Source organism: Manis pentadactyla, chromosome 16 (genome assembly GCF_030020395.1).
Source record: "Manis pentadactyla isolate mManPen7 chromosome 16, mManPen7.hap1, whole genome shotgun sequence".
Taxonomy (NCBI): Eukaryota; Metazoa; Chordata; class Mammalia; order Pholidota; family Manidae; genus Manis; species Manis pentadactyla.
This window is the reverse complement of record NC_080034.1, coordinates 49,533,996-49,561,147: the sequence shown is the minus strand read 5'-3', so window position 1 is coordinate 49,561,147 and position 27,152 is coordinate 49,533,996. Positions and strand designations below refer to the sequence as shown.

Here is a 27,152-nt window from a genome sequence, read left to right as displayed (position 1 = left end):
TTACATAATGATAAAGGGGTCAATCCAACAAAAGGATATAACCATTATAAATATATGTGCACCCAATACAGGAACACTGACATATGTGAGACAAATACTACCAGAATTAAAGGAGGAAATAGAATGCAATGCATTTATTTTAGGAAACTTCAACACATCACTCACTCCAAAGGACAGATCCACCAGACAGAAAATAAGTGAGGACACAGAGGCGCGGAACAACACACTAGAACAGATGGACCTAATAGACATCTACAGAACACTACATCCAAAAGCAGCAAGATACACATTCTTCTCAAGTGCACATGGAACATTCTCCAGAATAGACCACATAGTAGGCCACAAAAAGAGCCTCAGTAAATTCCAAAAGATTAAAATTCTACCAACCAACTTTTCAGACCACAAAGGTATAAAACTAGAAATAAATTGTACAAAGAAAGCAAAAAGGCTCACAAACACATGGAGGCTTAAAAACATGCTCCTAAATAATGAATGGATCAATGACCAAATTAAAATGTAGATTCAGCAGTCTATGGAAACAAATGAAAACAACAACACAAAGCCTCAACTTCTGTGGGACGCAGCAAAAGCAGTCTTAAGAGGAAAATATATAGCAACACAGGCATATTTAAAGAATGAAGAATAATCCCAAATGAATAGTCTAATGTCACAATTATCGAAATTGGAGAAAGAAGAACAAATGAGGCCTAAGGTCAGCAGAAGGAGGGACATAATAAAGATCAGAGAAGAAATAAATAAAATTGAGAAGAATAAAACAATAGCAAAAATCAATGAAACCAAGAGTTGGTTCTTTGAGAAAATAAACAAAATAGATAAGCCTCTAGCCAGACTTATTAAGAGAAAAAGAGAGTCAACACGCATCAACAGAATCAGAAATGAGAAAGGAAAAATCACGACAGACCCCACGGAAATACAAAGAATTATTAGAGAATACTATGAAAACCTATATGCTAACAATCTGGAAACCCTAGGAGAAATGGACAACTTCCTAGAAAAATACAACTTTCCAAGACTGACCCAGAAAGAAACAGAAAATCTAAACAGACCAATTACCAGCAACGAAATTGAAGCAATAATCAAAAAACTACCCAAGAACAAAACCCCCAGGCCACATGGATTTACCTCAGAATTTTATCAGACATACAGAGAAGACATAATACCCATTCTTCTTAAAGTTTTCCAAAAAATAGAAGAGGAGGGAATACTCCCAAACTTGAAGCCAACATCACCCTAATACCAATACCAGGCAAAGACCCTACCAAAAAAGAAAACTACAGACCAATATCCCTGATGAACATAGATGTAAAAATACTCAACAAAATATTAGCAAACCAAATTCAAAAATACATCAAGAGGATCATACAGCATTACCAAGTGGGCTTCATCTCACGGATGCAAGGATGGCACAACATTCAAAAATCCATCATCATCCACCACATCAACAAAAAGAAGGACAAAAACCACATGATCATCTCCATAGATGCTGAAAAAGCATTCGACAAAATTCAACATCCATTCATGATAAAAACTCTCAAGAAAATGGGCATAGAGGGCAAGTACGTTAACATAGTGAAGGCCATATATGATAAACCCACAGCTAACATCATACTGAACAACGAGAGGCTGAAAGCTTTCCCTCTGAGATCGGGAAAAAGACAGGGATGCCCACTCTCCCCACTATTATTCAACATAGTACTGGAGGTCCTAGCCATGGCAATCAGACAAAACAAAGAAATACAAGGAATTCAGATTGGTAAAGAAGAAGTCAAACTGTCACTATTTGCAGATGACATGATATTGTACATAAAACACCCTAAAGACTCCATTCCCAAACTACTAGAACTAATATCGGAATTCAGCAAAGTTGCAGGATACAAAATTAATACACAGATATCCGTGGCTTTCCTATATACTAACAATGAACTAATAGAAAGAGAAATCAGGAAAACAATTTCATTCACAATAGCATCAAAAAGAATAAAATAGCTAGGAATAAACCTAACCAAGAAAGTGAAAGACCTATATCCTGAAAATTATAAGACACTCTTAAGAGAAATTAAAGAGGTCACTAACAAATGGAAACTCATCCCATGCTCCTGGCTAGGAAGAATTAATATCGTCAAAATGGCCATCCTGCCCAAAGCAATATACAGATTCGATGCAATTTCTATCAAATTACCAACAGCATTCTTCAATGAACTGGAACAAATAGTTCAAAAATTCATATGGAACCGCCAAAGACCCCAAATAGAAAAAGCAATCCTGAGAAGGAATAATAAAGCAGGGTGAATTACGTTCCCTGACTTCAAGCTCTACTACAAAGCCACAGTAATCAAGACAATTTGGTACTGGCACAAGAACAGAGCCACAGACCAGTGGAACAGAATAGAGACTCCAGACATTAACCCAAACATATATGGCCAATTAATATATGATAAAGGAGCCATGGACATACAATGGTGAAATGACAGTCTCTTCAACAGATGGTGCTGGCAAAACTGGACAGCTACATGTAAGAGAATGAAACTGGATCACTGTCTAACCCCATACAGAAAAGTAAATTCAAAATGGATCAAAGACCTGAATGTAAGTAATGAAACCATAAAACTCTTAGAAAAAAACATAGGCAAAAATCTCATGGACATAAACATGAGTGACTTCTTCATGAACATATCTCTCCTGGCAAGGCAAACAAAAGGCAAAAATGAACAGGTGGGATTATATCAAGCTAAAAAGCTTCTGTACAGCAAAGGACATCATCAATAGAACAAAAAGGTATCCTGCAGTATGGGAGAATATATTCATAAATGACAGATCCGATGAAGGATTGACAACCAAAATATATAAAGAGCTCACACACCTCAACAAACAAAAAGCAAATAATCCAATTAAAAAATAGGCAGAGTAGCTGAAGAGACAATTCTCTAAAGAAGAAATTCAGATGGCCAACAGGCACGTGAAAAGATGCTCCACATCGCTAATCATCAGAGAAATGCAAATTAAAACCACAATGAGATATCAGCTCACACCAGTAAGGATCGCCATCATCAAAAAGACAACAACAAATGTTGGTGAGATTGTGGAGAAAGGGGAACTCTCCTGCACTGCTGGTGGGAAGGTAAATTAGTTCAACCATTGTGGAAAGCATTATGGAGGTTCCTCAGAATGCTCAAACTAGAAATAGCATTTGACCCAGGAATTCCACTCCTAGGAGTTTACCCTAAGAATGCAGCACTCCAGTTTGAAAAATACAGATGCACCCCTGTTTATCGCTGTAGTATTTACAACAGCCAAGATATGGAAGCAACCTAAATGTCCATCAGTAGATGAATGTATAAAGAAGAAGTGGTACATATACACAATGGAATATTACTCAGCCATAAGAAAAAAACAGATCCTACCAATCGCAACAATATGGATGGAGCTAGAGGGTATTATGCTCAGTGAAATAAGTCAGGTGGAGAAACTCACGTACCAGATGATTTCACTCATATGTGGAGTATAAGAACAAAGGAAAACTGAAGGAACAAAACAGCAGCAGAATCACAGAATCCAAGAATGGACTAACAGTTACCAAAGGGAAAGGGACTGGGGAGGATGGGTGGGAAGGGCGGGATAAGGGCGGGGAAAAAGAAAGAGGGCACTAGGATTAGCATGTATAGTGCGTGCGGGGCACGGGAGGGCTGTGCAACACAAAGACAAGTAGTGATTTTACAGCATCTTAGTACGCAGATGGACAGTGACTGTGAAGGGGTATGTGGGGGGGACCTGGTGAAGGGTGGAGCCTAGTAAACATAATGTTCTTCATGTAATTGTAGATTACTGATACCAAAATTAAAAGAAAAAAGGCATATATTGAAATAAGAGTACTTAATACTGGAGGTTAAAATTGTAATTTACCCACAATATCCCACCTGGCTTTATTACATATGCATATCAAGAGGAGCCCAAGGGTGGAGAGAAGTATGGCTTTAGTTGATTTGCATAATTCCTCAGGGGTAGAGAGTAGTTCATCCCCAGATCAGTGGGTAATTTCCTGCGCAATGGAGGGTTTATCAATACCTGAGAGGTGAGGGGGAGGGCTGGTTTTGTGGCTGCTGGAACAGAGAAGAGAGAAGGGCCCGGACTGCATTTTGTAAGCAATAAATGGATTTTAAACTTTATTTCTCCTTTTGACTGATTTCGGTTTTAGAGGAATTTTGCCCCAGGATTTCCTCTCCCCAGATTTACAAAACTAGGTGTTTTTTAAATGCAATTTTATTTTATTGGGCAAAGATCACAAATCTGACTCATGTCTCATTTTATATGTCCATTAAGTTGTATATCCATTTCATGCTGACATGGTTGTCTATAAATACACGTAATTTCTTTTAAGTATATAATCTCTGAATTATATGGAAATTATAGCTAAAAATGAAGATGACTCAAAAATCCCATTTCATTCTTTCTGCACACTCTGACTTCACCTACCTACCAGCAAATATTGATAATTTACATCTGGAGAGTTTTCTACTGCAGAGTGTTATATTTTTGGTTTTATTTTTGCAGTAGCCCCAACACCTTGGATAGCGTACTTCAGAAAGGATATATAACTCCAACAATGGTGGGGAGGCTCATGAAAGGAGCAGAGATTTAGTACCCTTGCCATCCTACACAAGAAAACGGAAAATGAAATCACTGAATCTGACTAGTGTATGATGATAATGCCACCCATTTGACATAATTTAAAAACTCAAGCCAATTAGAAACACACACCTAGAATTGTAGGAAAACAAGACAAAGAGTAATGCCAAAGGTTTTAGTGAGAAAACAATTCTAAGTCCGGGGAGAGGACATCCTGGAGCAAAATACTTCTATAAACCGAAATCAGTCAAAGGGAGAAATAAAGTTTTAAATCTGTTTATTTCTTACAAACTACAATCCGGGCCCTCTCTTTCCAGCTCCAGCAAGCAGCAGCAAAACCCGCCCTCCCCTCACCTCTAGGGTACAGATAAGCTCTCCTTGCCCAGGTAATAAACTCACTGATATGGAGATGGACTCTTTCCACCCCTGTGGAATGATGCAAATGCACTAAAGCCATACTTCTTTCGACCTCTGAACGCCTATTGATATGCAGATGTACTAAAGCCAGGCGAGATATTTTGGAAATATTACAATTTTACCAACAACGAGATAAGAAACATTAAAATACAGTTATCAAAGTGCATTTCTTTTACATATGTGTTTAATTAGCAAGATCAAAAAACAGCAGCAGATGAAATAACGAATATCAGATTCAGACTCAATGAGCGTGAACTTTATTTCAAGACAATAGCGCGAAGTGATAAAAACATATGTGATTGCCATTGTTGAAAAATATCACAGATACTGCAAAATCCCTTGTGAGTGGTTGCCTACACACATAATTGAAATACTAAACTGGATTTAGAGTTTGTGAAAAAGATAGTCTTTTCCTCTCCATGTTTACGGCCCTATAATGGAATGTGGAACTCAAGATTTTTGTCAAGATTTTTCCATAAAATTAATTAGGCTTCCCTGGGAAACAAAACAAAACACCTCAACCCCAGAGGCCTTATGGATATGGTGGAACAACTCAATCAACCCATCTTCATAAAGCCCTTTTGGTTTGCCTGTTACCACTCTAAACAACTACGTTGCCTTCCCAGTTTTGTTTCCCCTTCCGTTTTTTGAAAATTCACCTAAGAAAGAGATAATAGACGAACAACCAAGACTCCGTGGTTCCTCCCAACAATATGCAGGAAAGGAATCTAGCAAATCAATCTGGTTAAATTATAAACTGCTATGGTGAATTTTATATTTATTATCCTTAGCTTCGGGGTGGTAACAATGATTATGCAAATTACACAGAATAGCGTGAATAACCCCTCCAAAGGACGCCATTAACCTAGGTGGGGGTGGGAATCCAAGCTTTTAACTACTTCACAGTATTTACAATTTCAATATGTCTCCTTTAATTGGTGCAGTCATTTTTCTCGAGAGTAAATGCAAGTCCAGGAACAAGTTCTGATTGGCTAACTTTCAAGTCTTTGCAAACCAATGGGAAAGGAAGTTTTACCGAACATTCGACACTCTAATGACCCCTTCCTCAGATTGCCTTGAAAACAATGTCTTTTGAAAGGTGTAAAAGCGCGGCGAATATTGTCAAAACTGATGTGAAGGCCAAGACCCGCCCCGTCGCTAGACGGGCTGCAGTTCCGTGGGTCGCATGCACCGTCTGCTCCGCAAGGATTACTACGCAGACCGGGTCGTGGTCTGCGCGCCCGTGTACATGGCGGCGGTGCTGAGTACCTGACGGCCGACATCCTGGAGCTGGCGGCCAGCGCGGCCCGCGACAAGACGCGCATCATCCCGCACCGCGTGCTGCTGGCAGGCCCCACTGCCGAACTGCTACTGCCCCAGACCAAGCCAGTTGAGTTTAGATCATAAAACGCCAAAGGTTCTTCCTTAGAGCCACGTAATTATCTGAAAGTAATTGTGACCGTGGTTGTGTCGGGGTATATAGTTAAGCTCTTTTTTGATAGTAGTGGGTGGCTCTGAAAAGAGCCTTTGAGATTCTCAAACCGGACGTCCCGCTACAGCTTTACTTCTTCTTAGGCGCAGATTTCTTTGCTTTTGTAGTCTTGGGTTTGGCAGTTTTCGGCTTAGCTGCTTTAGGCTTAGGGGCTTTGGCTGGACTCTTCGCTGCTTTCTTCGGTTTAGCTGCTTTCACCTTTTTCGGGCTCTTGCTCACTTTCTTGGTCCCAGCACCGGTAGCTAGCTTCTTCGCTTTCTTTGGGGCCTTCTTGCTCTTCGAAGTGGCCGCGCCCGTTGCCCTCTTGGGCTTCTTGGTCGCCCCCGCGGGCTTCTTGGGTTTGGCCATAATCGGTTTCTTGGCTTTGGGCTTGTCTTCCCCAGAAGCCACTTTCTTGTTGAGCTTAAAGGAGCCGGAAGCGCCGGTGCCCTTAGTCTGTACCAGGGTGCCCTTGCTCACCAGGCTCTTAAGGCCCAGCTTGATGCGGCTGTTGTTCTTCTCCACGTCGTAGCCGGCGGCCGCCAGCGCCTTCTTGAGCGCAGCCAAAGATATGCCGCTGCGCTCCTTGGAGGCGGCGACTGCCTTGGTGATGAGCTCGGACACCGGGGGCCCAGACGCCCTGCGTTTCCCAACTGTTGTGCTTGCCTTCTTCACTTTCTTCTTAACAGGTGTTTTTTCTACGGGTGCAGGAGCGGCAGGAGCAACTGGAGCAGTCTCCGACATTTTCGTTCTGCCCAGAAAGACAAAAAGTAATCCTAAACTGTCAGAACGGCGTGTCTCTGCACTGGCGGCTGGGGTTTATATAGTGAGTCGCTGAGTGTGATTGGCTGGCTACTCTACGCCGCGCCGCTAGGAAGGGATCCTCGGCTCTGGCTTGTGGTTGTGTTTTTTGCCCCTTAAAAATGAAGAAAAATACAGGAAATCGGGGCACGAAATGATTAGGCATTTGGGGGAAATGGATCCAAGAGCCTCCAGGCTTCATTCCTGCCTCATTTGTTGTGCCTAGTTTCAAAACCGGCTCTCTGAAACTTTCCGGATTCCCTCAACTCTCTTTAAAACTTCAGTCAAATCAAGACGACTTTCAGATTTTCCTTAAAAATACTATTTCTCTCTGTTCCGCTTGCAAATCTTTCTTCCAGGGCATTGTTCTGCACATTCTTTTCTTTGCAACTTTATGTAAATAAACTCAATTTCACTCAACTATACAAAGAAAGCCGGCATTTTCGAGAGAGAAATAGCACAGCTCTCCCACAAGTTGTTTGCCCTGAGCACTGGGAAATTGGCACTGGGATAGAAAATTCGATGCACAAATTAGATAACTGTTTTACAAAATATATATATATGTACTTAAGTATCTGAGTGACCAGTGGGTAAACTGGATTTGATTCCAGTGTTCTCGTGGTCTAATCATTTTAGGAACTATGGGGGGTGACATTGCTCCATTCATTTTCTAGACAAAACATTATATAGCCGTCAACTTTCTTACTAAATTAATATACAAGGTATTTCAGATCTAGAGCAGGCATTAGAGACCAACCACTGCACCTACAAAGAAGAAAAGTTAACATGAAGCAATAGAATGGCAGTTCTACATCATTTTACCAGCTAGGAGCTGAAGAACATTGTGAGATCATGCATTTATATCCCATCCTTAAAACTGTAAAGTACTTAATGACAGATACCTTGCCCATAAGACTTTTTACTCCATTATTTAGCATAGAATTTTGTACCTATTTCCTATATTTTAAAATGATACTTAAAGTGCAAAATTGGTTGCCTGTTTTTCAACATTGCAAGTAGGGCCACAGAGGATCAGAAAGAAAAAATTCACATTTAAATCATTCAGAATTTTCATAATTCTCCCTGGGCTATTTAATAACAAAATATGATGTAGGCTGTCACAACCTAAATTAATTAGCTGAATATATCTACCTAAGGAGTTAAACAGACATTGACTAGCAAGCATTACAGACTGTACTACTCCATCTCTTTTAGTTTGCAACAAACAGAGCTAATGTAACTAGGTAAATATTGAAGAACTAAGTTCAAAATTAGTATTGACTACCACATAATCACATACTGAAATTAAATCCTATGTTAACATAAACAAGGAAAGTATTTTAGTGCTATGTTTCTTCTAATAGTTATATGCTTATTCCCAAAAGTCTAGTTATTCAGTGGTGATATTCTCACATACATTGAACATGATAATCAACTTTCAAGATAACATCTCTGTACACCTAACTAATTCCATAAAAATCACTGGGCTTGTTTTTAAATAGTCATTTATTGGCCGGCACTCAACTGAAATTGAGTCTCATGGTATATGCCAAATACAAATACTCTATAAAGAGATAAGCTTATAGCACTGCATCTGCAAAACTCAATTCTCCCTGGGCAGGCATCATTTTTATGAGTGTCTAGTAAAAGGGCTGTTCAGCATCCTCAGTAGCATCATTGTCTATACCAAATGCATAAACATTATATAGGCCTTTACTTTTTTAGCCCAGAACCTATTATCTGGAACTAAAGATAACATTAAAATTCAAATTTTTAAAAGTTTACAGTTTGGGTCATCTTTGTATTCATATATCATTCGTTGAGTAATCTTTGGCATTGTCCCCTAAGTTACGCATACTCAATTTAAGATAGGTGAAAAGTTCTTTCTACTGCAGATGCCGCCATTTCATTCTTGTACAACTCTCACTGGTTGGTATGGCTATTTAGTTTCCATATAAGTGAGAAGACACTGGGGTTAAGGGCCATTTTCTTAACTGTTTGTAGGTAATCTCTGCCTTTCTTCGAGGGCAACAACTGAGGCTTGATTTCACCTGAAAAGTGCTTCCCCAGATGCTTGTAGAAGGATGGGGTTCTGCTTCATAATAGTTACTGTTCTTGCTTGATACCCAGGTACTTATCTTCTCTGTAACTGAAGCATGAACAAAGTTCTTGAAAGCTGGATCACTCCATAAGACTGTAAACTTGAAGTTTCACCAATAACTTTGGTAACCATCAAAAAAAAGTTGTGTTCATTACTTTTGAATCCTAAATCTATATATATCCTAAAACAGTAGATTTCCTACTAGAATAAGACGTGAACCGTGAATTTTATAGATGTAAAAAATAACTGAGAAAAACTACAGTTAGATAGGTGATGGATACCTCACTGATGACTTCATGTTCTCTCAATTTTTATGTTCACCCCCCTTTTACCATAGTAAATGACTATAAGAGATATAGGTAGTGCTCATCAGGTCAGTCCACAAAGGCTGTGCTTAACTGTTCCAAAATTCAGTGAATGTTTAAAAGCTTAAGGTGTTTAAAGTGACTGTTGAATAAATATCAAAAAGGACAAAAAGTAAGGCTATACATTAGACAGAGCACTGTGTTTGAATCCAATGTATTCAGTAGGGCCACAAGAAATCACTTCTATTTTAATTTCCAATCAGATGGTCCCACCTGAGGGCACTCTCCCACTTCAAACTCCCTTCCAAGCACAACTATATCTTACTAATTTTATTTCCTAAAAGGTACTAATACTCTCAAACTTCCAATTTTCTTTTTATATGTCCCTCTACCTGCAATATCTGGCATACCCAGAAGTTGGCCAATTTCTATTATACTTCAAAAATATTCCCATTTTTACTTCCTATAGGAAGCCCATTCTCTGATATCCACCACACTCCCTTTCCCAGTCCAGAATAGAAGTTCTTCAGAAGAAATTCTCTATCACAGCATATAGTCCAATAGCACTTATTGCAATGCTGGAAATGTTCCATATCTGTACTGTCAAATATACAGCCCCAATAATTAATTTTTAACTTAATTTAAGTGGACACATATAGCTGGTGGCTAATGTAAGACAAGTTTTAAAACAACTCTTCTCAAAATTGAATGAGCATACCACCTACTTGAGGATGTTTTTAAACATGCCATTCAGTTCAGTAGAATTGAGGTTGGGCCTGAAATTCTGTGTCTAACAAGCTATCAGGTGATGTTAATGTTGCTAGGACACAGCTGCTCCCACCCATCACTACTAGGCTGAAACTTTTGAGTATGCTAGGCTGATGTCTGACCCTTCCCCCTGAGTTTACTTTTCTCTTCTCTCTACTAGATGTTATTTAAAAGAACATGGGGGCTTGTCTTTGTAAACCTGTTGTTTGTACACCATTCTTGGTGTGGATAAAATGAGAGTTCCTGTGGCCAGGATTCTCACCTGGCCTGGTTGACTAGCTCACTGCACACCTGTGGGCAATACATGACTGTTGACTCTATAGAGCTCCGCCCAGTGCTCTGGGCGTGACACGGTAGAAGGGTTGCAAAGCTGCAGGAGAGCACAGCAGAGGCTGGAGTGGTGGCAGCACCGAGGACAGAGGCCCAGAGGATGGCTGTGCGGTACGACTGTGCAGAGAGGCCCAGAGGACAGCTGTGCAGGATGGCTGTGCAGGCAGAGAGGCCCAGAGAACGGCTGTGTGGACAGAGGGGCCCAGAGGCAGAGACCGGCGTGCTGCATGCAGACTCTCTCTGAGTGAATGGGATTCTAGTGACTGACCCGCCACCTGGAAATAAAGTTGGGTTTAACCCTTTCACCCCAAAGAACGTTTTACTGTCCTTATCTTTGGTCACATTGAATCCATAGTGAACTTGCCTGGGGCTGAAACCCGTTGACAAGACACTTGGTATATAGAACATCCTAAATTATTAAGTGAATGAATGAATCATGCTTCTTCTTTGGTGCCTTTCTCAAAGAGGAGAGCATGGGGGATCACTGTGTCTAAGTGTACAGGTAACTGTACCCGAACTAAATCTCAAATAGTCTCTGACTCAAAAAAAAATGAATAACCTTTTGACTACCTATAGGTACCAGCAACAAAGGAATTTTTAAAAATCACCTCTGTACTAACACAGAAGGCACTCAACCTGAATGTATGGAATGTGAGTAAATATGGGCGTTTGTCTAGTAAACATATCAACCTATCATGTTTGTAGAACATGACTTCCATTACTTTTTTACATGAACAGTATTCCAGTGCATTAGTGTTATTTTTGTTAACTGTCAGTTTGTAAGCTGTTATGCACCATGATGTAACTTCAATGCTTTCCTTACTTAAAACAGTGGTAGGTGGCAAGGTCATTCTCCAGAATCAGAAACCTAAGTTCTAACACTAACAATACAACTTATTGGAGCACTCATTAGGTCTCCAAGCCTGGAATTTTTCATATTTACAATACAAATAGTGCTTTATAAATCTGGAAGCAAAGAGTAGAAATTAACATCAGCTCCCCTTCCTAGAGCTCCCTCTTTTCAAGAATGTTGAAAACACACGCACATATATACAAATAAACACGTATATATATGTGTATATATATATATATATCATATACATATACACACACACACACACATATATATACACACATATGGTTTGCCAAATGGGAATTTTCTGATTAGCCAAACTTAATAAATATTGATACAGCTGTATAACTTAATATTTTAAAAATAATTTTAATGTTTAAAAATTTTATTCTGCTCTTTCCCTTCTGTAGACAAGTGTAGCGTTTATTGCCTCTTTTTTGTAAATGATTAGGAGATTTGCACAATATCGTTTGAAAGAACCCAAGGGCACAAGATTAAAGGCCACAGAACCCAGCCAATCTGAGACCCTAACAGGAAACTGCGGAATCAAAAGCTAACTCTCCCTTCCCTGCTGCATTCTCTTGCTAGGCAATAGCAGACGCCCAGTGAGAAGAGGCGGGGCAAAGGACTGGTTCCCGCCCCCGCCGTTTCAGTCTCCTAAAAGGTCCGCAGAGCTCATATATAATATGTTACAGGGGACGTTAGGTCCTTTACCCTGAGAGGTACCTGTCACATCCGGCAGAGGCAAAGAACTTAAAGGCCAGGGCAAAGGCATCGCTTAGCGCCGGCTCAAGGTGTTGCGGGACAACATCCAGGGCGTCACCAAGCCCGCCATCCGCCGCCTATCACGGCGCGGTGGGGTCAAGCGCATCTCTGGCCTTATCTATGAGGAGACCCGCGGGGTGCTGAAGGTGTTCCTGGGATTGTGATTCGTGATGCCGTCACCTACACGGAGCACGGCAAGGGAAGACGGTTACGGCCACGGACGTGGTCTACGCGCTCAAGCGCCGGGGCCGCACCCTTTCACGGCTTCGGCAGCTAAACACCAGTTCTCTGTGCTGTTACTACTTCAACCCCAAAAGGCTCTTCTCAGGGTCAGCCCCTTGGTCACAGAAAGGACTGTTAACGTAAGTTAATTTTTTTCTGTAATTACGTGAGTGTTTTGCTGTTTAAGCAGGAAGAGACTTCCTGTGTTGTCTATTTAAACACAACAGTCTAAGCATGAAGCTAATGGTTAACTAAAAGATGATTCCAACTTTTAAAGGTCCTTGCGACGATCTTTATTTCCAAGGTTTTCCAACTTGCCAACCTGCGGTCTTTGTGATAGGCGTGTTTATGTCTGCAGTGGCCTTCAGGTCATCACATAACCCTGCCACCTTTCCTTGTAAAGTTCCTCCTCTACCTGAGGGTGTTGGCCATCCAAACCTAGTCAGTGATGTCACAGCTTAAATTTTTATTCCACCGCTAGCTCATACACATATTCACCTCAACTTAATCCATGCCTTTATCCGTTTTCTAGATCCTTGCAATTAACCAAATCTCCATGTAATCTGGAGTCACTATCTCCATGTCTGCAACATTTCTGCAACATGCATCATTATTTCTGCAACATTTCCTAAAACTACACTGGTTACTATTGATCTGCCAAGTTAAAAATTACACATTGGAACTTAATTTCTGCTATATTTGAATCTGCTTATTCTGCCTTCACAGTGTCCTTACAAGGCTCTTAGGTGATTTTCTTCCAAACCAAATATGCTCTCCATTATTTTCCTGTTTTGCTTTTTGGAATCCTACTCCTCTGATTGTTTCCAGTGAACAATCTCTTGTACTCTAACAGTTCATAGATCCTCCTTGACCCATCTCTTCCAGTGTTCCATAAATGGTGAGCCATGATCCAGATACCCAAAAGAGAATCAGCTGAAAGGCAGAATATGCCACCCTAAAACATGCCACTTTGGCATTAGGGTTATCTTTTTAGCAAAAGGCACTTGAAAACATGCAAGAATGGGGTTCTGACCTCCATTTTTTCCCCTAAAAGCAGATAATTATTCCATGTGAAAAGCACCATCCTATACGAGGAGGAAAAGAACATTCTCACTAGAAATGGGGAGTTAAGACTAAGATGTTTGTACAAACAGACCTTGTTAAAATAACCTTCATTTTCTTTAGTCTCCCACATATTTTAGTTGCTATTTCACGAATAACCACCCTTTGTTCAGCCCAGTATATAATCACAGACCTGACCACTTTTTGGATATTCATTTTCCTATGCAGGCTCTTTTGTACGAATAAAAATATTACAGAAAACTTGTATGCGTTTCCCCTGTTAATCCGTCTTAGGTCAACTTAATTCTCAGACCCTACCAGAGGCCCTAAAAGGGGAGTGGAAAGTTCTCTTCTGTACAGCCTTCCAATCCTATTACCAGTGCCTTATTGTGACTACAGATTGCCGTCAGGTCTCTATCTGCATTTTTCCCACTCTGCAATCTGTCTCCCTGCAATCACAGGGTGACTGAATGACTTGCAAATGTCATTATCCTATTTGGGGGAGGGGAAAAAAAAAAACTTCAGTGGTTCTGACATCTGCAGAATAAAACCCTAATTCTTTGCTATATCTGACACCTTTCTATCTGCACAGTCTAGACTCCAAACTCCTGTCTCCAGCCACCACTGATTTCTACAGCTGAATATACTGAACACCCACAAATGAGTTTCAATTCTGGACGATTCCAAACAGCTTTTTTCTCTACTCATCTTAGGTTCTCTAGCCAGGGCCTATAAATTAGACTGAGATAACCAAAGAGGAAAACAAGTTTAGGAGGTGCATCACACATACACATGGGAGTGCTCAGGGATAAGTAACTGAAAGGGGTGGTAGAATTTGGGGTCTGTATACCAAATTTGGGAGAATGTGAGGAGAGGCTCTTAAGGAAAAGCAAATGACCTTTTGGAAACATAAATGGGTCCTAACAGAATAGATGGCAGATATGATAGTTTGTGACAATGTCTGTTTGGATGTAGAACTAACTTCTCATTTCCAAAAAGAAACTAGAGTTGCCCCTGAGAAGGGCATTTATGATAACCGAGTACTTTTGAGAAGCTCTTCTTTTAGGCAAGTAAGGATTTCAGGGGCTGAAATGCCTTCAGCACAAAATAATTCTGCTTCATATAAGTGCTTATATAAAAGTGGCATATTTTGGGGTGGCATACCCAATCCCTTTCACTCCTTCAAGAGTTCCCTTCAGAACTTTACTGAATTATCCCAGGCAAAATCCTAGGATTTCCTGACACTTGACAAAGTGCCTTCCTGTGCATGTGTACATAGCCTGACTTCAGATTCTCCATACAACCTTAGAACATCTACACACTTAGACAGTTGTTGGTGACGATTAAAACTTGTAAACTCATTTTCCTCTCAAAATGTCCAGAAAGCCTGGACAGTAGTATCTTCATTTTGACATCCTTACGACCTAGAAAAATTGCTTGGCACATATTATTCACTTGGTAACTATTTGTGCAATGACTAAATGATCTAATGAAACTAATAAGCTATCAGGGCCATAACCTTTTATACAGATTACTTCCGTTTAGCAGCATTATCTGGTTCTCCAGAACATCTTGTCTGGGACCATTTTTCTTTACACAAAATGTCAGATTTGTGGCTGCCAATAACTGTTGCAGACTTTTTAAAATGCAGATTGCAAACCTTTAGTTGGTTATGAAAACAACTTAATAGGTTCCAACCAGACTATAAAAAGTAAACATAGCTCATATTTCCTGTTTTTACAGGTCTTAAAACGTCATCTTTCAAATAAGATATTTACTTACCTTCTAAGCCCAGGGATCAGGTCTGTCACCCTGCTGTGAGTGGCAGAATCACATGGTATAAGGGAGCAACTGATACCCAAATTGGTGGAAGAAGGATGTGCTGTTAAGAAAAAAAGGTAGAAAAGGGATAAATGGATAACAATTAAAAACTAAGCAGCAGAATGCTAGAGAAGAAACACTGTAAGTTTTTGCTCCTAAAAGCCCAAGGTTCACTCCCAATATAGTCAGCATCTTTCATTATTTAATCGTGAACAGTTTGCTTACCTCTTCAGCCCCAGCTTCCTCATCCCTAGATTGGGGACATAAGCTCTGACCAGGCCATTGTGAAAATAAAATGAGACAAGATAGAATTAATATTATACCCCCAGCAGAAGTGAATCTTCGATCATTGCATGGAGCTGCAAACCCTAATCAGCATAAATTCAAAATTTGATGTCACAGTGAAAAAGTTATATGCAAACAAAAGAACCAACAGTAGCCACTGCTGTAAAGTCTCTGGCTTTTTTATTGGGTAAATTGCTTCAGATAATAGGACTTTCATAGTGGGGTGGACTGCCTAGTCATAATTCACACTTTTATAGTGCTACAAAGTACACAAAGTGGACACAGTATTTAATTGGGTCCTTAGAACAACTTTGTGAAGTAGGTAGAGCAATTTATTTATTCTCATTCTACAGACAATAAGAAAGAATTCAGACATGAAGCAACTTGTACAAATTCACTCTGAAACCAGTTGTCCTCCATGGCTTGAATTGCTTCCTGAACTTCGGGAACAGACCCAGGATGCCATCCTAAAGAGGAGGTATTAATTTAAAATTGTTAGGAAAATAGATATGAGCAGGGTGGAAAGAGAAAAAGGCCAGAAAGTTCACTAAAAAAGACCCAAAATTAATCAATTAAAACTAAAAAGCCAAGAGCAACTTGGCCTGGAATGTTTGAATATTTCCCAGTTAAAGGAAAGTACCTCAGCATAGCCCATGTCTTTATTGTGTTAATCATGCAGGCCCAGCTTACTTTCTTAATTTTTACCTATATTCTGTTTTTTTTCTCCTTCCAGCCCTAATTAAGTAGTTTGTAACCTAAGCAACTAATTTAGCATGCAGGCCCAGCCGTAAACAACATAGTAAAAGGCAGGAGAGATTCCATCTTAAAGATTGTATTTTAATACCCAGGAAGTTAAAAATGTAAGATTCTTAACTCTTTAGCAAACAGACAATAATAGCTCAGCCCACCTTGGGGGCTGGGCAGGCAGCCTGTTTGATCTGCTCCCAGACCAAGATGCCGAAATCCCGGGGAGAAATCAGGGCCGGAACTTCCTTGTGTTAAGTTAATTCTAAGTATTCAGAGACCACTTAACAAGTCTGCACCCCCAGCCCTTAGTCACATTCCTGAAGATTCCTTGAGAGGGGGAACTCCCAACCTTTAGGGGTGCTCCTCTCTCTGAGGTCGCCCACAGTTCCTAAGTGTGTAACCTTTTAATCTTAAACTTTCTCTCCCCAAACCTTTCAGGGTGCCTCTCCTTGCTGAGGTTGCCTGCTGCACTTCTCTCTTTAAGTTACTTTAAATAAAACTTTTACTCTGCTTCACTACTGTGTCTCTGCCCTTCAATTCTTTGTCCTGGCGAAGACAAGGACCGAGGAAAATACACAACGCTCCCCCAGCAAAATGACAGTGACATAAGAAGAGTCAGAACGAATTAAGGCATCGCTCTTGTTACAGGAACATGACTAGGTTACTGGAAGACTAACATGGCTTGTTTTTAAAGGAAATAAAACAACTTCAGTGCCTATCTGGTGCTGTTGAGGGGAAAAGGGTGTGATGGGTCTAAGGATTAATTTGCCCTCCAAATAAAATAATTGTGGAGTGAAACTCAGTTTCTCATTCCACTTTCCCATATCCTCCTCCGTGTGCCGCTTTAGTTTAAGACAGATTCATCTCTCGCGTGGCTGGCTGCAGTAGCCTTCACATTGTTTGCACTTAATATCCTCTCCAGCCCCCACTAAAGTGCTGAGGGTGCTTCTCCAGAGTTAATCCTTTGACACATGAAATCTAAACCAGATCGTGTTCCTCTTCTGTGTGAATAAAACCCAAACTCCTCATCAGCGTCTGCAGTATCCTATAAGCAGCCGTCCCTGGCTACCTTTCTTACTTTCCTCCTAGTAGGCTCTCAGTTTGCCCAGTCAGCTCCTCATGCTCCCTTTTTCCATCCACACTGGCTGCCCTTTTGTTTCTGAAGCACAAAAAGCTTTTCTCACTTTGTGACTTTCCCCTTGTAGATCCTCTAGCCTGGAATATCCCTGGCCTAGCTGCCTCGCAAACTTCAGATCCAAAGCACAGTGACAGCTCCTCCAAGAGGTCTTCCCTGACTGTCCCATCTAAAATGACAGCCCAACCCACTCCCCAGTTACTTGCTACATCACCCAGTTTATTCCTCTCTGTTCACCATCTGAAATTACCATCTCTGTGCATCTGTGTATTTTCTGTCTCATTCCATGAGACCATAGCTCCTATGGGTAGGCTGCATTCTAGTCTGTCACTATAACACCAGTGCCTAGCACAGTACCTGACACATAATGGGTGCTCAGGACATCTGTGTGTGCTGAATAAAAGTAGAGGTAATCTCCCTAGAGGAGATCCAACTCCTTTTCCTCTAAATCTCTCTTACTTAAAATGTGATTATTTATGACCAAGTATCTGACCAAGAATAGCAGGGAAGCGTACATAGCAGTTAAGAGCAAAACCATTAGCTTTGGAAAAATGAAAGTCTTACATCCTTACTATTATTCTGATACAATTACAATCTAAACAAATGGAGGGTTTCCAACTAAGTAGTCATTTAGTAAAAAGAACACCGTCTTCTCTCAGAAAACCTGACCTTAAATCCTAAGCAGTTAGGTGACCTTAGACAAGTCACATAATCCCTCTCTACAGTTCTTGTAAAGGTCTCTGAAGTCCTCAGCTGTTTGAGTCCACAATTCTAGATGTAACAATTCATTTTAGTTTTAATAAATTAGCATTCTTATTTTTTAGTTATTTGGAGTACAGTTTAAATTGAATCAATTGCCTGAGCACTTGTAGAGGAACTAAAACAAAAGAACTTCTGGGCCTGACAGTGCCACCATGAGGGGTGGACAGCTAGTAAGAATCTTCCCGGAATAAAATATGTCTCTCTCTGCCATCTTCTCTGTGTGTCAGAGTTTGTAAAGAGGCTGGGATCTTACCCTATTTACAAGATAAAAAGATAGCCTGTAACTCTTTCCTGGCTGTTGGTAGTAGACACAACACTCATGGGCCAGAGACAAGACACTTTATTACTCACAGCCCAACAAGCAGCATGTTTGCATCGATTTCTCTTGTTCCCCATGTACCACAGGGGCTACAGGGAAGGACCGAGGGGAGATACTGCACACACAGTGGGTCTGCATCACAGCCACAGAACAGCCCAGGGAATTTACTGCTTAAACTGAGTGGAGTAAGCAAATCTGTTTGTCTGGGGGCAGCCATTACCTCATTCTTTAAGTTTCCTCAACCCTGATAAATGGTCCAGGGTCGTGCATTCCTGGCACTAGTGAGAACATGCTGCGATCCACAGAGCCCATGGCAGATTGTTCACACGCTGCATAATAAGGCTCTGTTTGTGTCTCTTCATTGAAATATGAGTGATATCAATAAAGATGAAAGCATAGCACTAACTTCCAGTAATTTATAACTTGGCTGAGCCAGAAGGTTGTACAAAAACAACTACAAAAAAGTAATAACAGACATAACATATTCAAATAGGAACCCTGACAGTGAGAAATCTCATTGCTGATGGCATTCACAGGAGAGAGAACTATGAGCTGAGGAAGAAGGCCATATGGGAGCTGGACGAGAAGCAGCAGCAAGTACTTGGCTGAGGAAAAAGCAAGGAAGAGTGTGTGGATAAGAGGCAGGTGTAAGGGGGATTCACTGGATTGTTGAAGAGCATTCAATTCTGTGAGGGATAATAAGTTTCTATACTAAGTCAACAAGTCACTTGTGGATCAAGCTAGACATAGAGAATGGGGATGAACAAATGTGTGCTCAGCACAAAGAGGATGGGATTGAAGGACGAAGCAGACCCCTGCATCCATGAAGTATCTCATATTTATGATGTCTCAAATCAGCCATCCACTTTCCCTCTGCCTATGACGTGCAGATAAAACCTGTCACTGAGTGCCAGAGGCAAGCATGCGTGCCTCTGTGCCTCCTTAATGGATCAAGTATGTACAACTGGCCCCAGCTACCTTCCACCTGTTCAGCCCTCTTGTTCAACTTCAGTCTGGCTCTCAGAAATATACCAGCAGGGAGGAAGGCTGATATGGCGGAGAGAGAAAAGGAGACCATATATACATTGTTTAATATCTGGATTCGTCTTGTGTCGTCCTTCCTCCTGCATATGCAGTCTTATCCAAAGTCTGCTGTGTGGCCCATCTCTTTCTCTATGCCTCTTATTATATAGTTTAAGATGATTAAATATTTTAGGCATTTTAATTGGGCCTGTGAGCCTTTCTATTCTGTAACCTGTGGGAGAACTTGCCTGATAGTGTATTTGGAGGTAAAGGGTAACAAAATATGCCACCCTAAAATACGTCAGTTTAGCATAAGGCTTATTTTGAGCTAAAGGTGCTTAAAAATCAGCAGGTGCAAGAAGGGCTGTCTGGCCTCCCCTTTTCCTCCTGAAAACAGGAGATGGAAGATGCCCTTCATATACCAGGAGGAAAATAGTATCTTTATCACCAGGGACAGGGGAGTTTGAAGCCAAGAGAAATCTGTACAAACAGACCTTGATAAAGTAACCCGTATCTTCCTAGTTACTTTTTTACCATTAACTACCCTAGCCAAGCTCCTTTGTTTGGTCACATTTTCATAATTTACTACTCTTTGGCCAATTCAGGGTATAACCATTCAAACTTTCTTCTTTGGAATCTTCATTCTCTTATATTACTTAAAACATATATAAAATACATATGTATACTTAATTTTTTGTTACTATGTCTTATAAATTTAATTATTAGGCCCAGACAAGAATGGTAAGAGGGTAGTGGTTAAAATCTGACTCCCCTACAAAAGCTACAGGGCGTCGAGATAGCTTCCTACCACACCACAAGGAGGTAGAGTGGAAAGCCGTGTTGGTTAGGCACTTTGCACAGAAGCATTGCAAGCTTCTTGGGGTTAAACTCCGTGGCTTCAAATCCTGGTGCCACTGGTATGGGCTTGGACAAGTTATTTGTACACTGGACCTCAGGGTCCTCATTTCTAAAACTTAGGTGATAATAATGATGTCTGTCTTTTAGGGTTACTTGGATGATTAAGTGAGCTTAATATGTGCACAACTGTAGCTTTGAAGTGTCTACATTATTATCTCCTTGTAAAGTGGCACTGAAGAGAAAACTTGTACATCAGACTATTTTCCACAGAGTCTGAATATGAAGCAATGAGTACTGTTGCCTGTTTTGAACCTTTCAAATCTAGAATAAATTTTTATAAAAGAATTTCTCATTTGAAATCCACTTTTAGAATAGGGTTGAATTTTGTGATGAGCTTTTTAGGACCCAGAGGCCAGTTCTCTTCTGTGGGATTATATATCTGAGCAAAAGTGAGATTCTCAAACAGCCATTTCTTCTGTTGACTTGAGGCGAAGCAGAATACACTACCCCAGGATCTGCCACTTTGGCACATGGATTTTTTGCACTGCAGGAAATAGGGACCCAGCAGACTCAGGAGGAGTTTTTTTACCTCCCCCTTAACTGCCTGAAGGAATCTAGATGGGGGCCTGTACCAGGAAGAGAGCTATCACTAGAGAGCTGTTTTTATCAGAAAAACTCCACATGGCATGACAAGCATTTGTTTACCAAAACAGTTGCCCTTCCCATCTTCCTGTGAATTGTCTTCCTCCCTTTTTAAGTCCTAGACCACTACCCACTTCTCTTTAGCTCATGATGGCAAATATTAGCCTCAATTACCTGACTGCTAGAGAATTTGTATTTTTATGGGGCTTTCATACATACAAAATTTGTTTTCTACTGCTAATCTGCCCTATGTTGATTTAATTATTAGACCAGACAAAGAACCTAGAATGGAAAAAGAAACATTTTCCACTCCTGCAGGCTGCTCTGTGGAGTGCATAACTCGAAGTTCCAGCTGCCCCAATTCCATCTATATGTGGGAGCTACAGAAACTATGCAGGGGAGAATTAAGTTTCCAGGGAATGGAAAAGTTAGCCACTGCACTGAATAAGTTTTGCTAAATTCTTGTATAGCAGGTAGAAAGACAAACAGAAAACTGGGGGTCCTATGGAGCTGTCTGTCCCTGAGACCTAAGCTGATTCCTCCTGTTCTTGTCCATTGAGTGGCCACACATTCCCAACCACAGTAGGTGTAAAAGAACCCCATCATGATTCAAAACTCTCCTCTCTCTTCTTTTAGAGATTTGACGATGCTTTGGCATTTTGGAAATAAGATGTAAGAGAGGAATTAATTTAAAATTGTTAGTAATCACGATCTATCCCTCAGTAAGTTAAACTGCGGTTTAGAAATAAAAACTTAACCCCCAAACACTGTGTAGTACTCTAAACCACTACCTTAAGGATTTATCTGTTTCTATACTTTCCAAGTTTTCTATTAGTGTTTTATACTAAGATCTCAGGCCAGGTAAGAGAGGAGCCATGTCTGTTTGACTCCAAAGTTCTCACAAAAACTCTGTAGGGAAAATGTCATTATCCCCATTTTACAGATGAGGTCATCAAGGCACAGAGAGGTTATCTGCCTTACCACACAACTAGTAAGTGTTAGAACCATGATTTTAATCCATTCACTCTGGATCCAGCCTGCTGTTTAAACACTACGTCATACTATATAAGGGTGCAAAATACTGTGCTGTCTGTAGGAAAATTGATTGAAAAACTTGGCTTTGATGGAAAAAATAAAGTAATAGTGGAAAAATGTATATCCTAAGATAGAATTTTATTTCTAAGAAATGGAGCAAAGACTATAGATACATGCTCATTTGGAGGCAACAAAGTTCCAAAATCATGCAATTACCCTGCTGGCAGCTGAGCAGTTCTGGAAAAACCTTTTATCAATACATTTGATATATGTGAAGAAAGCAAGTCCTTGTCTGAAACCCAGTATGTTCATAATAAAACATACCATTCAACATTTAAAACACATATATTTAGAGAGTAAATATTTAGCCCTGTGTAATTGGGTATACAGAATAAAATTTTTATAATGGTTTGTAAAGTTCCTATGTGGTCTACAAATGGTTTAAATTTTGACACCATCCCGACAAGCTACTTCCAGTGACAAGGCAAAGGACTTTAAATATTTCAAAAGAAAGTATATAATAGAAACAGATAACTTTTTACAACCTTATTTTATAAAACATGGAGATAGCATTACTTCATAACATGAAGCTGCACCAGTTATCTTCCATTTGGCCATCTGGACTTACCTCTACCTTCTCCACCTGGCCACTGTCTCCACCTAAGAGGCTTACCTATGAAAGCTCACATATAGATCTGACCAATGTGTTACCTGGACTGTAACTTCTAGTACTGTTCAGCCAGTGAAAAGCACCTGCTGGAGACTGGAGGAAAGGAGAGCAAGATGGGTGAGAGTGGGTATTTATTCCCATTTCCCTGCCTGGGTTACCATTTGCTGCCTGCATCCCTCTCTCAAAGCCACAACTCCTCTCAGGGATCCCTGTATATGAAGCTCCAGTAACTGCTTCCCTTGCCCCTTCAGGCTTATAGGTAATAACCTGTCCCCACTTAGGAGGCCTGGGTTAAGGCCCTGTTTCTTGAAGTTTCTGTACCTTGCCCTCAGTTTGCAATAGTTTTGTTAGGAAACTCTCTTCTTATCACCCACTGTAAGACAGTGTCACCTATCTCTACCTGAACTGAACAGTAACATCAACCCAATGTGGTCACTACACAGCAAAAAGTGCACAGTCACCGTAACAAAAAGAATTAATGTAACTACTGTGCAGATCACCTACACACACCTCGCTGACATGTCTCCCAACATATAAGGTAATTCCCAGCTTCTCAGTTTACAAGAGGATGCCCTCTCCTCACCCAGGCAACCACTGGGCCTGCTTCTTCATATATCCTTTCCCAGCCTCTATGGCATTTAACTGCCCCCTTACGGTCTCCTATGTCTTTACTCTTTTGGCCCCCTTACCTGTTACTGCCATGGTCTGAAGTGATCTGTTCTGTGCCCTTCCCCTCTAGCTAACTTCTGTTCAGAGTCAGTGCAGGGGTAATGGTATATATCTATGACAAACACCAGGGGCTGTGTGTCCTGCTTCATGCCCTCTCTACAGGCAAAAGATCTTTACATTCACCTGTTCAGATGACCTCTCTCATAATAACGGATCAGTTTTCAACACATTTTGTCACCCCTTGAATTTTCCCCAAATTTGTATTACAAAAATATTCAAACAAAAAGATAAAAGATGGGTTTATCAATCATCCTTATATCACCTAGAATCAATAACTGAGTGATTTAACATCTGTATGGATATGTCTATATGTACATATGTTTTTTAAAGTAAATTACAAACATTGTGATGCTTTACCCCTAAATATTTCAGTATCTAACTCCTCTAAGAATCAGAATTCTCCACATAATTTCAATACTATCAAACCAAAAAAATTCATTAAATGATCTAATATCTAGTCTACATTCAAGTTTCCTGAATTGTTTCTAAAATACCTTTTAAGCTTTATCTTTAGAACCAGGATCCAATCAACACATTGGGTTTTGTTGATATATTACCTTAGTCTCTTAAACAGTCTCCCACCTTTTATATACCTTTTTTAATGACATGACTTTTTGAAGAAACCAAACCAATTGTCTACATGGACCCACGTTATGGATTCTGATTGTCTTTTCCCCTTGTGAGGTGTGAGGGTATTTAACTGGCTTCTTTTTTCTCTGTGTAAGGCTGGAAATACCAGAGGGAGAAGGGCGAGGACAGTGCGGGGCGGAGGAGAGACAGCATCAAGCAGCTCTGTGCTGTATGGGGAAGGAAGCAGTCCCATGACCTGCCGACAAATCCAAGATGCAGACCCCCTCCCTACGGGAGGAGGAGACCTCTGGCTGTCCATCACCTGACGCTGAGCCAATAAAAATTGCCCACATACCCCTGGCACGGCCCACTTCCCCCTCCCTTCCCTGTTCTCTTAAAACTCACCGCCTCCCGCGCTGGGCACGACTTCTCTAGCCTGTATTTAACTCAGACTGGTGAACCTCACCCGGGACTACGCTCAAATAAACTGCCTGGCCCTTTGTTGCCTCTCATCACCTGCTTATTTCGGTTAGAATTTATCTTACACTGTAAAGAGCAGGATGAGACATGGTTAGATTCCAGGGACACCTTTCTCAAAGGTTATATCTTATCTTATGTACACGAGGTTGGGTACTTTTACTGCGTCTAAGTTAGATCACAACATATGGGGGGCTTACTCCACTGTAAAGATGTATTTTTCCCTTTGCAAATAAATAGCAATGTATAGGGATACTTGGCACTTTTTGAACATACTATTCCCCAACCTTTTCCTAAAGATTTTAGCATTCATTGATAATCTTTACCTAATTCAATTATTCAATTAATATTTGCAGAATGTTGCCCAATGTTTTGCCATCCCACTAGATTTAACATAGGACAAAAACTGCAAGAGCATTCAGAATGGCATATACTAATTACCACTTATTCCAAATGACCAAGACTATCAAGCAGACTGTACCAAAGTTTGGATACACCACCACCCCAAAACCCTATATTGAAAAAGAAAAAAGACTCAAAAGAACATCCTGATTTTCATGTTACAATTTTACCCACAGTCACTAAGGCAGAAAGAACTCAGAACTTGCACAGATGGTTCTGAATAATGCTCATTTATTAATCCTCAAAGAACCAATGAGACAGTAACTCTCAACTTTCCTCCAACAAGTGCAGAAGCCTATGACAAACCCTTGAGAAGCCCAGGATGTGTGAGTTCAGTCAGGTTTTACCAATACTAGCAATGGGAATTCCCAGCTTCCTCTTAGACTGGGAGGATAACTAAACACTGGAGGATCTTTAGGAACTAAGTGAGTATCTGCACATAACAACCTGTGGGTAAAATTGTAACATTTCCAGAATATCTTGCCGGGCTTTAGTACATCTGCATATCCTCAGGGGTGGAGAGTTCATCTCCATATCAATGGGTAATTATCTGGGCAACCTAGGGCGTGTCTGAACCTGAGAGGTAAAGGGGAGGGGGCTCGCTGGCTTGCTCGCTGACTTCTTCCAGAGCAGAGAAAGACGGCCCGGGACTGCAGTTTGTGAATAATAAACGGGTTTTAAACTTTATTTGTCCCTTTGACTGATTTCGGTTTTTAGAGGTATTTTGCCCCGGGATTTCCTTTTCTCGGACTTAGAGAACCCAAGTGCCAAGGCAGGAACCGCAGAACCTGAGTAACAGCAGTTTATTCAACAAACGTTGCAGACTCTTGCTAGATAAGAGTTAAGAATCAGCTACAGAACCCAAAGTGATATTTCAGAAACTGGAACCATTCAGTGCAATACTTGTAAACCTTGAAGCAAACTAGCAAATGATAACAGTAAAGCAATGTGATTCCTGTGACTATTGAAAAGATGATTATTAGGTTCACAGTCATCATCATAGCTCTTCTGCATCTGAAAAGATGTAACTAAGGTTGAATGCAGGAAATAGAAAAACCAAAGGGATGGCAGGGGAACAGCACAAACCCTGTACATGAAAGTTCATAACAGCTTTATTTGCAACAGCCTAATTTAGAAACAGTATCTTTCAATTGGCAAATAGTTAAATAAAATATCATACATTTATACATTGGAATCCTACTTAGTAATAAAAAGGGAGACTATTGATACATGAAACCACCTGGATGGATGTCAAGGCATAATGTTTAGTGGAAAAAGCCAGTCTCAAAATGTCACAGAATTCCACTTATAAAACATTTTCGAAATAATAAAACTAGATATGGAGAATGGATTAGTTATTCAGAAGTGGGTGGAAGTGACCATAAGGAGTCCTTTGCTGGTGGTGGAAGAGTTTTGAATCAGTATTGCGGTGATAGACACATGAATCTACACCCTGGATAAAATTGCATAGGGTTACCCCCCCCCCACCACCTCACAAAAGAGTACATGTAAAACCTGGTAAATAGTTACTATTTTGCCAATGTCAATCACCTGACTTTGATAGTATAATTTCTAGGTTGTCACCATGAGGGAGAACTGGGTTCAAGGGACTCTAGGGACGCTTTGGAAGCTTGTGAATTTACTTACTTCAACAAGGTAAAAAAGCTGTGACAATTCTTCAGTAGTTGCTACCCTGTATTGCTTAGTACTCTGTGGCTTGCTTAACAAATCAATGTGGTCTTTTTTCATAAACAGCAGTTTTTTGCTTTCTTCTGGCTGTTCTAGTGATGACATGTCCATTGGGCCGAGGTTTGGTTCTTTTATGTTGGAATGTGATTTTTTAGATATTGCTGCCTCTACCTCAAAAGTTAATTGAGTTTCAAAACTGGTATTTGTAATCTAACATTTTCCGATGTGTGTGGCTGAGCTAACCCATGC

The 27,152-nt window shown here is 40.5% G+C and overlaps 1 protein-coding gene and 1 pseudogene across 1 annotated transcript; one reads left to right on the top strand and one right to left on the bottom strand.

The window, feature by feature from the left end:
* Nucleotides 1-5,302: 5,302 nt before the first annotated feature.
* On the bottom strand, nucleotides 5,303-7,340 carry H1-3 (H1.3 linker histone, cluster member). Its single transcript, XM_036883894.2, has one exon. It carries the CDS (start codon nucleotides 7,274-7,276, stop codon nucleotides 6,623-6,625), a length of 654 nt encoding a protein of 217 aa, XP_036739789.2. The 5' UTR covers nucleotides 7,277-7,340; the 3' UTR covers nucleotides 5,303-6,622.
* Nucleotides 7,341-11,626: 4,286 nt separating this feature from the next.
* Nucleotides 11,627-24,836, top strand: LOC118910096 (histone H4-like; annotated as a pseudogene).
* The last annotated feature ends 2,316 nt before the right edge of the window (nucleotides 24,837-27,152 follow it).